At 39.3% G+C, this 13,745-nt stretch overlaps 1 protein-coding gene across 1 annotated transcript in view; it reads right to left on the bottom strand.

Moving 5' to 3' along the window:
* FCHO2 (FCH and mu domain containing endocytic adaptor 2) overlaps positions 1-13,745 on the bottom strand; it is a 110,140-nt gene that overhangs the window by 26,638 nt on the left and 69,757 nt on the right. Inside the window, exons 11-14 of the mRNA XM_089494111.1 lie at positions 8,515-8,539; positions 3,055-3,109; positions 2,672-2,850; positions 339-350 (exon numbers count right to left, since the gene is read on the bottom strand). Of these exons, the coding sequence (XP_089350237.1) occupies positions 339-350; positions 2,672-2,850; positions 3,055-3,109; positions 8,515-8,539 (271 nt within the window). The remainder of the gene's footprint in view (positions 1-338; positions 351-2,671; positions 2,851-3,054; positions 3,110-8,514; positions 8,540-13,745) is intronic.

The following is a 13,745-nucleotide window of genomic DNA, read 5'->3' as shown; positions in this document are numbered from 1 at the left end:
TGCAGAGTTGAACTGAGATTTCAGATATGTTGACAGAATCCTGCAACAACATAGAGAATTATCTCAACATTCTTTTTCCTTTCTGTTTGACAGAACCAGAAACAAACAGAATTCCATTACAGTGGTTTGTATCACCTCTCCCATTGCTAACATAAGGAAATGATCACTGTGGGCAAACATTCTATGTTTTCATGGCAAAAGACTGACAAGCAGCTTTCATTAATTTTCAAATAATAATAAAAACATTAGATAAAAACTCAGCTATCATAAACAGCCAGCATCACCAAATCTTTTATTAAAGTATGATATTGTCAATCAAATAATAGTTTAATACTTACAGGACTATGTCTCTGATGTCAGCATAGGAATAAAATGGGGAAAACATTATTACACACAATTTTGTGCAAGGTATATGTACTACTTTTAAGTATGACACATCAGGCTTCAATGTTAATATAATAAAATTTCAAGCATAAAGGACAGCTTCATTTTAAAGAAAAAGGCAAGGGGTCTTAAAATAAATTCTACTGACCTGATTTCGCCATCTGTCTACCATAGATCTCCTATATTACACAACAGTGAATCATTTTATGGCCTGAATCCTATTGTTAATCCTAGCTACAGTTGACCCACTGAATCAATGGAATTTACATAAATGTAGATTCACCATTTTATAATTAATCCAATGGGTCTATTCTAGTTAGGACTACCAAAACAATCTTTATTTACAATCTTCTTCAAGAGGAAAGGTAGGAATCATACAACCTTCTGGATATTTTTGGACTACTTGCAGTAGTGCTCAGCAGTCTAGCCAATGATAAGAGAAGCTGGAAGTAGCAATCCAACACTACCCAGAGTGTTACTTGATTCCTATCTCTGAGTAACAAGGGGGAAGATTTCACAAGAAATCCCCTCCACCACTCCCTTCTCCTTTTGTGTCGTGTCTTTTTAGATTGTAAGCCTGAGGGCAGGGAACCGTCCAATTAAAAAGATTGTATGTACAGCGCTGTGTAAATTTACAGCGCTTTATAAATAAAGGTTAATAGTAATAATAATAACAAATAGAAAGCTGAACATTAAGAGTACACATTGACCAAATGGGATGTATTTGGTTATCTTGGAATACCAGACATTTCAAAACTTTCTCCTTAGACATTTGAGTCTTTCATACTAGCAGTCACTCCAGAACAGAGAGCAGCAAGGCAGATCCTGCATCTACATGGCAGAAATAATCTGGTTTGACACTGCTGCCATGACTCAAGGCTATGGAATTCTGGGAATAGTAGCTTGTTGTGACACAAGAGCTCTCCTCTCCTCTCAGAGGATCCTCTTAAAGCTCCAATCTGGTGCCACAACAGACTACCATTCCTAGCATTACATAGCCTTGAGCCATGGCAGTTAAACTGTGTCAAACCAGAATATTTCTGCAGTGCTGTTTCCCCTTCTTGCACCAGAAGCAGATGTAGATTAGAGAAGAGAGATTTGCTTCATTAATCATGAACTTCCTTAGAGTGTATATTACAACCTTGAATTTGGCTCCTACAGATGTCGTGCCTCCCTCCTAATTTGAAATCCTCACTTTAATTCCAACTAATTTCACAGAAACTACTCTTTCCTTAATGCTGCATCAGGATTGCTAGAGAGGGGTAGAGACAAAGCTTTACACTCCTTGTCAGCAAGAATGAGGAGAATTGGGATGCATATGTACATATGTGTGAGGTCCCAATTCCTGAGATAGCATCAGAAACAACAACTGGAATGAAAAGGTTGTGTATCTCTACTTCACAACAAACACTTTGTTCTGCTATAAGTGGAATATTACTTTCTGAACAGTGGGACTCTTGCTATACAGCTAGTTTCTCTCATCTTTATTGCAATCACAGCTTCATTTATATACCACTTCATACTGAACTAAGCAGTCTCTAAGCGGTTTACAAATGTAAGCTAATTGTCCCCAATAAGCTGGGTACTCCTCGCAACCTTATGGTTTTGAGTGGGTGGCTGCAGTACAGGCATTTAACCACTTACTTTCACTGAGTAAAAACTTTCCCACTTTCTCACAGGCTTCTTGAATACCATGGTAATGAAGCTGGAATACCACTTTTTACCACTTGATAAAACTGATTAAAAATACACTCGCCCCTCCAAGTTCACGGACTTGAAATAAGCAAACTTGGAAATCCGCGGAGGGGCGACCACTATTAACCTTAATGGGGTGCACACCCCACATACACATACCCAATTCAAGCCTATGGGGCTTGAATATATGCAATATTTCAAACTCGCAGGGAGGTCCAGAGTGGATCCCCCACAAATTCAAAGGAACGACTGCAGACAGTACAGATACAGAAATTTTACTTTTCACAGATGTGTGCTAAATGTTTCAGTTTAACAAAAATAATTTACAGTACTTATTATACTAAGTACAGTTGTCCCTTTGTAACCGTGGGAGTTCCAGACCCCCCCCCCCCAACATGGGTAACAAAAAATGTGGGACCTTAAATCCTGTTGTTTTCTATGGTGGTGTGGCGTGCACACAGCCACTAGTACAACCGCACACACGAACCTCCCATTACAAACAACAGGGGTTTGCCATCCGTGGAAGGTCAATTCTGCAGATGGCAAGCCTGAGGATAAGAAGAGTGCACTGTATTGAGCGTAGGTTACTTACAGATATAGCTGGTGACAGTGTGATGTTTCCTATTGATTCTTTTAATTCATCCAGTGAAGGCACTGTATAATGAGAACTATTGTTTGGCTGAACAGGTTTGATTTCCACATGGAACTTCCTTGGTTCGTCATCTTCAGAATCAGAATCACTTGATGAATAGAAGTGGTTCTCTTTGGCATGTTATTTTCAGTTAAGGTAAAGGTTGATTAATCAGTTAATTAAAGCTCTAACTGCTATGACTAAACTGACATATAGCAATTGCCACAAAGCCAAGTTGCTAATCAAAATATTTAAGCCTCAGAAAAGTCACTAAAATTTAGATTCAAAGAGCATTATAAAGAGAGAACAAATGTCTATATGGGTATAACTATAAAAAAGGATATTCTGACTAGCTTCTGGTTTAATGCTATAGCCTTCATCATCTACATCTGGAATGTTCTGGAACAAAATAAGAAGTAATTAGGGAAATATAGTAGTGAAAATATTTTAAGTAGCTATCATAATGTATTCTTTGACTATCTTTTAATCTATTTATGAAAATAAAAGTGTTTCTGTCAACAGAAAAGTCAGGCTGTTACAGCAAGAGAATCCAATCAATCATGTTTGGTAACTTTACAGGTCATTAAACTGAACTTCACAATTTATTTTCTGTAGAAAACAAAGCTAATGGGCAACCGTTTTGTTTAATTGTGGTTACGAAAACTACAGATAATATAAACTCTTGCAGATCTACACCCATTATTCATTATTCAATGAACCAAACACCTCATCTAGAATGTATGGCATGTATGCAACAAATTAATGAAAAATGCATTTAAGACAAAGGGTACATGATCAGTGAAGCATGAGATTTTGCATACTCCAAAGGGAATATGACCTATTATTAATGCTTTTGTAACCTCAACACTAGACCACACTGCAGCCTTTGATGATTGTTCCGATACTACACTTGGCATAAACTCAAATGACTCACCAGATTTCTGCAGCACTCTGGCTTGTTATGATCTAGTGGGCATGCTTAAGGCACATCCATATGCTCTCCCATAAGCTGCGGATATATACGCACCACGAAATACCTTAAGTAAGTGGTTGTTTATACAGCAAGATTTTAGAGACAACAGTTGCTAGCCTGGCATAATTGCTGCATCATTACTGCTATCTTTGTAATCTATGTAGGGACTGACACCCTGCATGTGTGGAGTGTAGGTGACTGGTATTTCATATCATATTGAAATGCTGTACCATTCATTACACATCACTGTAGTATAAAAAAGCTGCTACACAAGAATACTTGTATTACATCTGTATCACAGCCATGACCACTTAATGACTCAAGCTTAATCAAAGATATCCCATCAAATTCAATGAGCTTTACTCCTGAGTGAGGGTGCATAGGATGCAGCCTGAGTGGTCTTCCTTCATTAAGACATTCAGCAAACAATCAAACACCTCTCAAAAGCAACACACAATGCTTCCCAATAATAAAAGGTCTCAGCCACAGTGACAAAACAGCCAGATAAAATGGAATAAAGCACACAGATCTGCTAACGTCGATGTGAGAAGGAAAGTGCTAGCCATTTGTTCATTTAATTCATTTAGGACAGGTCATCAGCTGAAGCCAGAAGAAGGGCCTAACAAAGGGCATTAATCCCCCTTAGAAAGTTATAGTTCAAGAGCTATATCTCATGAGGGAAAATCCTGTAAAAACCTATAGCTCTTACAACTTTACCATAATAGAGAAATCTTAGTGGTTGTAGAAAACCTCAATCAGATACTCAGACTAAACACACTTGGAACATGGCTATAAAAGTAATACACAACTACACATTGACAAGGGCCAAACTGCAGATTTAGATTGGGGAAAAGTCTGATCATAAAGAAGAAATGTAAGTCTAACTTTGTTCCTGGCTCAGTGAAGGCTCAACTTTGTTGTTAACAACCGCCAAGTCAACTTTAACTTATGGTGACTGTATGAATGAGAGACCACCAAGTAATTCTGTCATCAACAGCCCTGCTCAGGTTTACCAGATTCAGGGTCATGACTTCCTTGATTGAGATTACCCATCTGCAACACAGTCTTCCTCTTCCTACTGCCTTCTCCCTTCCCAAGTATTATTGTCTTTTTTAGCAAGTCATACCAGTCTCAGTATAATCATCTTTGCTTCTAGGGAGAGTTCAGGCATGATTTGCTAAAGTTTTGATACAGATCACATTAAGATTTTAACTTTTCATGAAATTTTAAAACCTCATTGTAAGTCTTGAAAGTGCACACTGAGATAAACTCAGAATGACTCAGCCCCTTGCATTCCCAGAGAGGCTCAAAACTAAATTCCTCTCTTATTCCCCTGCATATCTGTCCTCTCTCCTGATAAAAAATTCCATTTCCAGAAGGCTCAACTGACCTATTTTTCACTCATCAGAAGTAGGAAAAAAGTGCTCCATGCTGAGAACAGTTAGAAAAGTAACACAAACTCCCAATATCATCCTACCCTTATACAAACCTATGGTGCAACTACATTTGGAATACTGTACTGTTCTAGTCACTAGACCTAAAAGAGGTTATTGTAGAGCTGTAAAAGATACTGAAAAATGCAGATGATCATGTGGTCAGAGCAACCCCCCCATGAGTAAAGTTCAGAAAATAGGTAAGGGAAAATATGACAAATCTGCACAAAATTATATAGGTGGAAATAATGTAGATAGCAAGTATTTTTTCTCCCTCTCTCATACTTTAGCAATTACTGGCAAGTGAAATGGACACATTCAGGGAAGACAGGTCTATCAGTGGTTACTAGTCATTATGGCTATACAGTGTGCCCTTGGTATCTACCTCAGTTTGGTTCCAGGATCCCCAGTGGATACCAAAATCCTGGATGCTGAAGTCCCATTATATACAATGGGGCAATAAAATGGTGTCCCTTATATAAAATGACAGAATCAAGGTTTTGTTTTTGGATTTAAAAATATATATATATTTTCAAGCTGTGGATGGTTGAATTTGAGGATGCAAAACCTGTGGATATGGAGGCCCAACTGTATATTTCTTCCAGTATGAAAGGTAGTATGTCTCTGAATACCAATTACTGACAAAAATAATTATGAGGGAGCTCTGCTTGTGGACTTCCCATAGGCAGCAGGTTGACCATTGTATGAACAGAGTACAGGATTAGATGGACCTTTAGTTTGATTCAGCATAGCTCGTCTTCTGTTTTTAATATAAGATGGTGTTTTGTTAGGGATTCAAATGCACACACAAACCTTAAAGCTTTGTGTATAATATACACTGATATGGGGACCTGCAAACGAACAACCAACACACTACAGTACCCCTTCTATCATTTCAGTTGTGATGCACTGTGGTATCTCCATCCTCAGAAAAATCAAATACAGATATAATCTTCTGAAAGGTATCCAAATGGGGGAAGTCATTCTTCATCTCAGCAGCAAGATCAGTATACATTAACCAAAAGCTCAACAAGCAAAAGCACAAATCACCTTTGCACTTGCTGCTTGTAGCTTCTCTTGACATGAGAAAGAGTTATTTATTATGTGTCAAAACACAAAATTTATTCTGTGCATGGCAGAGCTATGTAACCAGGCACAACCTTACTCATGAGAAATTGTGGGCAAAATAATGGTGTAAGGTAAGAAAGGCTGATTGCTTTATTATAAAGCTATTAATCATGCTGGCCTTAACTCTTTTTTTCCTGTAGAACAGGAAATACTGTTAACACTTTTATTATGAAACAAAACTAAGGCATCTTATAGATTTGAGGGTTCTCAACCCATAACTGCATAAAATCAGTGCAGAATACTTATAGTTTCTCTTTCAAAGACATGTACGTTTTGCTTTCATAGAGCAATATGATTTGAAAAACATCATTCTCATGGTCCAATACTTTAGCTCCACTTGTTCAAAATCATGAAGCTTTGGCTATGCTTGACCTCAAGATGACCTTGTTCTTAGGATAAAATGTACTAACGAGACTTGACAACAAAGTAAATGGAACAAATACAAATAGCTAGAGGCCATGTACATTCCAATGTAATACTACAGCCAAAGTACGTCTGAAGATACACTGTTGAAGCTGAAATGCTGTTTTGTTACCAGTCACAGTAACATGCTCCAAATATCCTTCAACAATTAGTTTGGATAGTTTGTGACACACACTGGAGACACTTTACTTGTGACTTTACCTGTGACTACCAATACCAGAGAAACAACAGGTACTGTGGCTTTTAAATTAATGTAAAATATTATCAAGGTGGTGATGGTGGTCAGAATGGGTATGGTTTTGCAGGCAAAACAACCTTCAACCCACAAAAAAAGCAACAATGTTAAGTTGTGCCTATGTTTTGGTTTAGGGAAAAAACACAACTCAGACATACATACTATGACCCCAAACTGGCCCATCTAGAGGAGCTGTACTTTCGCTATGATCTAGGATCGTTTTTCTTCACGCCATATCTCTGGTAACCGTCAGAGGCACAATAAATGTACTGTGACTCAGACTTTATTCTGCTTCTAATTAGCTGAAGTGTCCAAGCAGAGTTTTAAAAATTATACACCACTTCATTTACAATTCTCTATCATATGCAAACAGAAGGGGACTCAGGACTCAGAAGGTCCTGAGTGGGACTTAAGAAACTGGCCTTGGAACTTCCACTCTTTCATCTGTCCACTCTCGCTGTAATGTTAAATAATAGTTCTTTTTGTCTTTAACTCTTTGTCTTTTGACCATCATCATGTTGAGATCCACTATTATCTTGAATGATTTTATAATACCAATACTGTCCCATAGCTCCATGCTGCAGAGAAAGATAGTAGTAGTGGATAATAGGGCTCGTGTATGGGACAATGAAAATAATGGGGCTCATGCATGCGGTGCGGTGTGTGCACCATTGCCTCTTCTGGCACACAGCTGAAAGCTGCATATGGCGTGGGCACACTGTATCATTGGTCTTCTAAGATTTTGCTGGAACTCAAACAACAATTTCTCTGTACAGAAAAGTAATATTTGCATCATGCTAGTCATCTTAGTTATAACACACTGAAAATTTCACTAATTTCACCTCTTTCATAACAGGAACATGATACAGTAAGTGCATGAGATGTTATGTTTTGAAACAATGATGTGTACATATTCTACTGGGGAATAAGGGAATGAAAGTAAGATATAATGCTTGGTGCAGCTTGAAAGGAATACGCTAGACACATTCACACATGAATTTGTTTCATTAATTATTAAACAATGAGCGCCAAAATAAACAAGTCAAAAGTAAACACTGTAAGTCAATCCCAGTTATGCATCACTCCACTGATTTACTTCTGGAGCTGTCAAAAACTATTAATTCCATGAAAGGCATAATGCAGGGTTAAATTTATCAGTTTCTTTGGCATAAAGCCACAAAAATAAGCATTCATGACATCTCTCAAAAATGTTAGAAAAATGTAATTTCAGAAAAGATCAGAGAGAAAAAGAGTATTTGACAAACTATGTTCACACTCTGCTTTTCAGTATGACACACTCATATTTGACAAGAAAGCTTGAACAAAATAAACTGAACCCATACATTCCTTGGAATATTGGAAGCTTAATAAACAAGACTAAAAACAGCTCTGCCTACAGGACATATTTCAGAGCATATTGGAAATCTATTATTTCATTCCAGCCACAGGGACTTCCACCTTTCTGTCATCTTGAATTAAATACCGGTAATAATAAAATGGTCAAGGAATACTAGACATAAAAATGAAGACAGGAACACACTGCACCTTTTAAACGACAAGTGCTTGAAAAGTATCAGCTTTATTCAGTTGTACTCAAAATAAGACTACTTACTACTGAATCTGCATCTGGACATTCCCTGTTAAAAAAATAAAACAACCAGTGAATTATTAGTTTAGAATTATTAGCTGTTAGAAAATGATGAATTCATCATTTTCTAACAGCTTTACAATCAGAATATAGGGCATTTATTCAATCACAGAATAATTCATTTCCCACTTTTAAATTTCAATCATGAAATGTTAAGGCTTCTAACATACAAAAATTACCACTGCACAGCTGAAGACTGATTGAATTTTAAAAAGTACTTAATGAATTGTGGAAAATTAACAAGGAGGTAGCCAGGAGAATCTTCTATGGAATGGAATATGGGTGCTTACCATAAGGTTCCTTTTCTGCAGTAGTGGGGAGGGAATCCTTATGCCGGCCCACCAATCTTTGAGGCAGGACTTCAAGAAACTCTCCCTAAGTGGGAGAGTTAGACCTTCTCCAGTGATGGAATAACAAGCGCTGGACATAAGCAAAAAACCACCAATGGCTACTCAAATAATACTAGTACCCACTAACCAAAGAAATAGAAGGATTCCCTCCCCATTGTTGCTGAAAGAGAACCTTCTTGGTAAATACCAATGTTCAATGTTTCAGCAGTGAGGGCAGAGAATCCTTATGCTGGGACCTACTGAAGCAGTCAACACATCGGGTGGATAACTTTTTATAAGTAGAGCTACAAAGACACAACCTGTTGCAAGACATGCCTGCCAAGAGATACATCTGTGGAATCAAATTTGTCAATTTTATAACGCCTGATGAAAGATGAGGGAGAAGCCCAAGTAGCCGCCCTACAAATTTCCACCGAAGGCATCACAATTCCTAATATTGCTGAAATGGCAGCACTACACATTCAATGTGACTGAATTCCCTCAGGAGTCGGCAAGGAGCTGTGAACCTAAGCTAACTCGATGCATAGTTTCAACCAATGTGACAAAGTAGGGGAAAATATGCACTGTCCTTTAGTAAACTCCTGGGAGGAAACAAAAGAGGTATTGTTTTTATATTGTGTATCATAAACTCTGTTGTTACCCGCCTTGATCCCCAAATGGAAGAGGCGGGATATAAATATTATTATTAGTATTAGTATTAGTATTAGTATTATTATCCAACTTTCGGAAATCCTTATTTATCACCAAAAAGAACTTGAGAACCCTACACAAATTCAATCTGTGCCACTCCTTCCCCTGTGGAGCCCTGGATCAGGAAAAAAGAGGATAGAAACACTTTCCTGAGTGCATGTAAACATGGAGTTTACCTTTGGAATAAATGGAGGGTCTAAATACAGAACAATGCAGAAAATACAGCATCTTTATGAAAAACACACAACTCTTTACACATTGGCAAAGTTGTTTGCTCAGAGAGCCTATGAACTTATGTAATCAACACCAAAAATATTACATTTAAAGTAAGAAATTTCACCAACCTCAAAGGTTAAGAAGCATCCTTCACCAAAGCCCTTATGCCCTTTGTCCATTGAAAAGTGCCTCCCAACCCCTTCAGGCTGGCATCAGTGGTAAGCACCACTCTCCTTGGCTCCTGAATGGACATTCCCATCTTGAGGGTCTTAGCTAGCCATCAAACCAGGGAATTGTTTGCTGAATCCTCAAGGAACATCTCAGCCATTTACCCATGCAAGGTGAGAAGAAACCACTGCAGGTCCCTTAGATAGAGCCCAGCCAAGGAACCACATCTATATAGGCCACCATCATGCCAACAGGTTGGCTTCGAACAAGGTTGGCCTTCATCACTTCCAACAACAGTTTGTCCAGCACCCTGCCCACCAGAGACTGTAACTTCTATCTTCTCACAACACCTTCTTTGCCTCAGTCTTCTCAGAAAAGAGGAAAATGGAGCAGAAGACACAATAGGAAAAATGCAGCACATAAGTAAAGAAGTACAGGAATAACCAGTTAATCTAAATGAATTTAAGTCTCCAGGACCAGATGACCTACATCCAAGGGTCCTAAAAGAACTCGCAAACATTCTCAGAGCCACTGGCAATAATCTGAGAACTCCTGGAGAACAGAAGTCCCAACAGACTGGAGGAGGGCAAACGTTGCCCCATCTTCAAAAAACAAAAACAAAAAAACCTTAAAAAAAAGGTGGGGGGAGAGGTTCCCAACAATTATTACCCAGTTAGTCTGACTTCAATACCAGGAAAGATTCTAGAGCAGATCATGAAACAGAGAGTCAGTGGACTTTTAGAAGGCAATGCTTTAATCACAAAAAGTCAACATGGGTTTCAGAGAAAGAAGCCATGCCAGCCTAATCTGATCTCCTTTTTTGATAAAATTACCAGCTTGCTAGATGAAGGGAATGCTGTCAATATAGCGTATCTTGATTTCAGTAAGGCCTTTGACAAAGTCCCTCATGATATTCTTGCAAACAAGCTAGTAAAATGTGAGCTAGATAAAGTAACTGTTAGGTGGATTTGTAGTTGGTTGACTGGCACAACCCAAATGTTCAACAATGGCTCCTCTTCATCGTAGAGAGAGGTGACTAGTGGGCTACCACAGGGTTCTGTCCTGCGCCCAGTGCTATTCAACATCTTTATCAATGACTTGGATGGAAGAATAGAGGGCATGCTTATCAAATTTGCACATGACACCAAATTAGGAGGAGTAGCTAATACCCCAGAGGGCAGGATCAAAATTCAAAATAACCTGAATAGATTAGAAAGCTGAGCCAAAACTAACAAAATGAATTTCAATACACAGAAATGTAAGGTATTGCACATAGTTAGAAAAAAAATGAAATGCACAGATATAGGATGGGGACATCTGACTTAACAGGACTACACATGAAAGGGATCTAAGAGTCCTAGTAGACTACAAATTGAACATGAGTCAACAGTGTGATGTGGCAGCTAAAAAGGCTAATGTGATTTTAGGCTGCATCAATAGAAGTATAGTGTCTAGAACAAGGAAAGTAATAGTGCCACTTCATTCTGCTTTGGTTAGGCCTCACCTGGAATACTGTGTCCAATTCTGGGCCTCACAATTCAAAAAGGGTGTTGACAAGTTGGAGCATGTCCAGAGGAGGGCCACCAAAATAGTGAAGGCTCTGGAAACCATGCTTTATGAGGAAAGGGAACTGGGCATGTTTAGCCTGCAGAAGAGATGGTTAAGAGGTGATATGATAGCCTCATTTAAGTATTTGAAGGGCTGACACACTGAGGAGGGAGCAAGCATGTTTTCTGCTGCTCCAGAGAACAGGACCCAGAACAAAGGATGCAAGCTACAGGAAAAGAGATTCCACCTCAACATTATGAAGAACTTCCTGACAGTAAGAGCTGTTTGAGTGGAACACACTCCCTCAGAGTGTGGTGGAGTCTCCTTCTTTGGAGGTCTTTCAAAAGAGGCTTGAATGCCATCTGTCGGGGGTGCTTTGATTGTGAGTTCTGACATGGCAGGGGGTTGGACTGGATGGCCCTTATGGTCTCTTTCAATTCTATGATTATATGATTCTGTTCCTTGGGAAGCAAATTTTATGTTGGGTCATGTCTATAATTTTATCCAGATGTGGATCCTTTGAGACAGTCCCAGATTACTATTTTCCTTGTTAATAAGAAGCTCATGAGATCCCACACACTTCATGGTTATCTACAGAGCCTTTCTGGCCTTACCCAGTGAGGATGAATGGACCAGCAGATCATCTGGATATGGATGGATATGCATCTCATGCACCCTCAGATACACCACCAGAGCCACAAACACTTTTGTGAACATTCAAGGGGAAGCTGACGGCCCAAATTTTAAGGTTCTGCATTGGTAATGTTCCTTCAAGTAAGTGAAACTGAGGTATTTCCTGTGGGCAGGGTGCAGTATGGTCCTCCAGTCCAAAGAACAGCACTGAGTAAGATACCCAAAAATTCTGATACTGGGGCATTGGCTCTATGGCCCCATTTGCAGTAAGTGGTCTATAGCATGGACGATCCTGTGGTGTTTTTTCTGGAGTCCAAGGCATATAAGATTGAATTAAACAATCTGGAGGCTTCCAAATGAAGTCTATCATGTATCTTTTCCTCACAGTCTTGCACATTCGATCATCAAGAAACATCTGCCCCCAGCGATGTGCAAAACGCTTGGAGGCATGCTCCCACTGGGAGCTGCCCCAAGTCAGAAGGACTGGTTCAAATTCCTACACTGTTTGTTGTTGGAAATGTCTGCACCCTTGATAAATCCTGAGGATTGCTGTTGTCTAGCCTGGGCTTGGAGGAAGACCAATTTGATCTGAAAGTTCTTAAGTCTTGCTGTCCTGAATTGAAGATGGAAGGGATGAAAGGAACAAAATGTCTTCCTGCTGTCCTTTTTTATTCAAGGATGGCAACATCTTTTTATCCTACCAAAACCTCATCCAAGGTTTCATCAAGGATTTAGAATCCATAAAGGGACACACAGACAAATTTGCCTTAGACTTGTGATCAACGTTCCAGTTCTTTAGCCAGAGTTGACATCCACCACTATGGCTCTAGAAGCAAATTGTACAGAACTGTATATATTGGCATCTGCCAAGAATGCAGATGCCTTGGCCAACTTATTAACTCCCTAAGTTTGATCTCCTCCTTAGGGATCTGAGGCAGCAAATCCTTAGCCCACCTGATAGCAGACCTAGAAAATATGTAATTACTGAAGCAGCTAGAATAGCCAGAGCATGTGCGTTGTGCGCTCTATGCAAAAAAGCCTCCCATTTTTTGTCCTTTGGATTTTTGAAAGTGTCCCTAGGGAAAAGACACCCTGAACCCAGTCCAGTCACATCAACATCGAGGAGCTTCAGCTTCTCCATAACTTCTAGAGTAAGAATATACAGTCATTTGGCATGGGCTAACGCACACTAGCAAATCCAGGTTGCACCCATTCTACTTCCATAATTTCTGCTATCATGGCTGGGAAGAGTGCTACTAACCAGCTCTACTTAGTTTTAGACCTGATTTCAGGCATTTGCAGAGTTGCAACACTGTCCAACTGACTGACAGAAGTTAAGCTCAATGACTTCTCCACCTTTCTGAGAAGAATACAAAAGTCATTCAAATCAAACAGGTGCACAGCAGCTCACACAGGAGGGACATCTCCCTCATCCTGAGACAACTTCCTCTCATCTGTATCGGATGGGAGACACAGAGCCCACAGAATCTCTAAAGTGTGAGCAGGAGGAACATGCATGATCTTCTTTCTAGCCTTGTGATGGGGAGAAATCACTGGAGAACTAGGATGATTGCAACCACCCAGAAGGCC

Source organism: Sceloporus occidentalis, unplaced genomic scaffold (genome assembly GCF_023333645.1).
Source record: "Sceloporus occidentalis isolate IW3139 unplaced genomic scaffold, rSceOcc1.0.p SCAF_1, whole genome shotgun sequence".
NCBI classification, from domain to species: Eukaryota; Metazoa; Chordata; class Lepidosauria; order Squamata; family Phrynosomatidae; genus Sceloporus; species Sceloporus occidentalis.
This window is presented reverse-complemented; position numbering and strand designations above follow the sequence as displayed.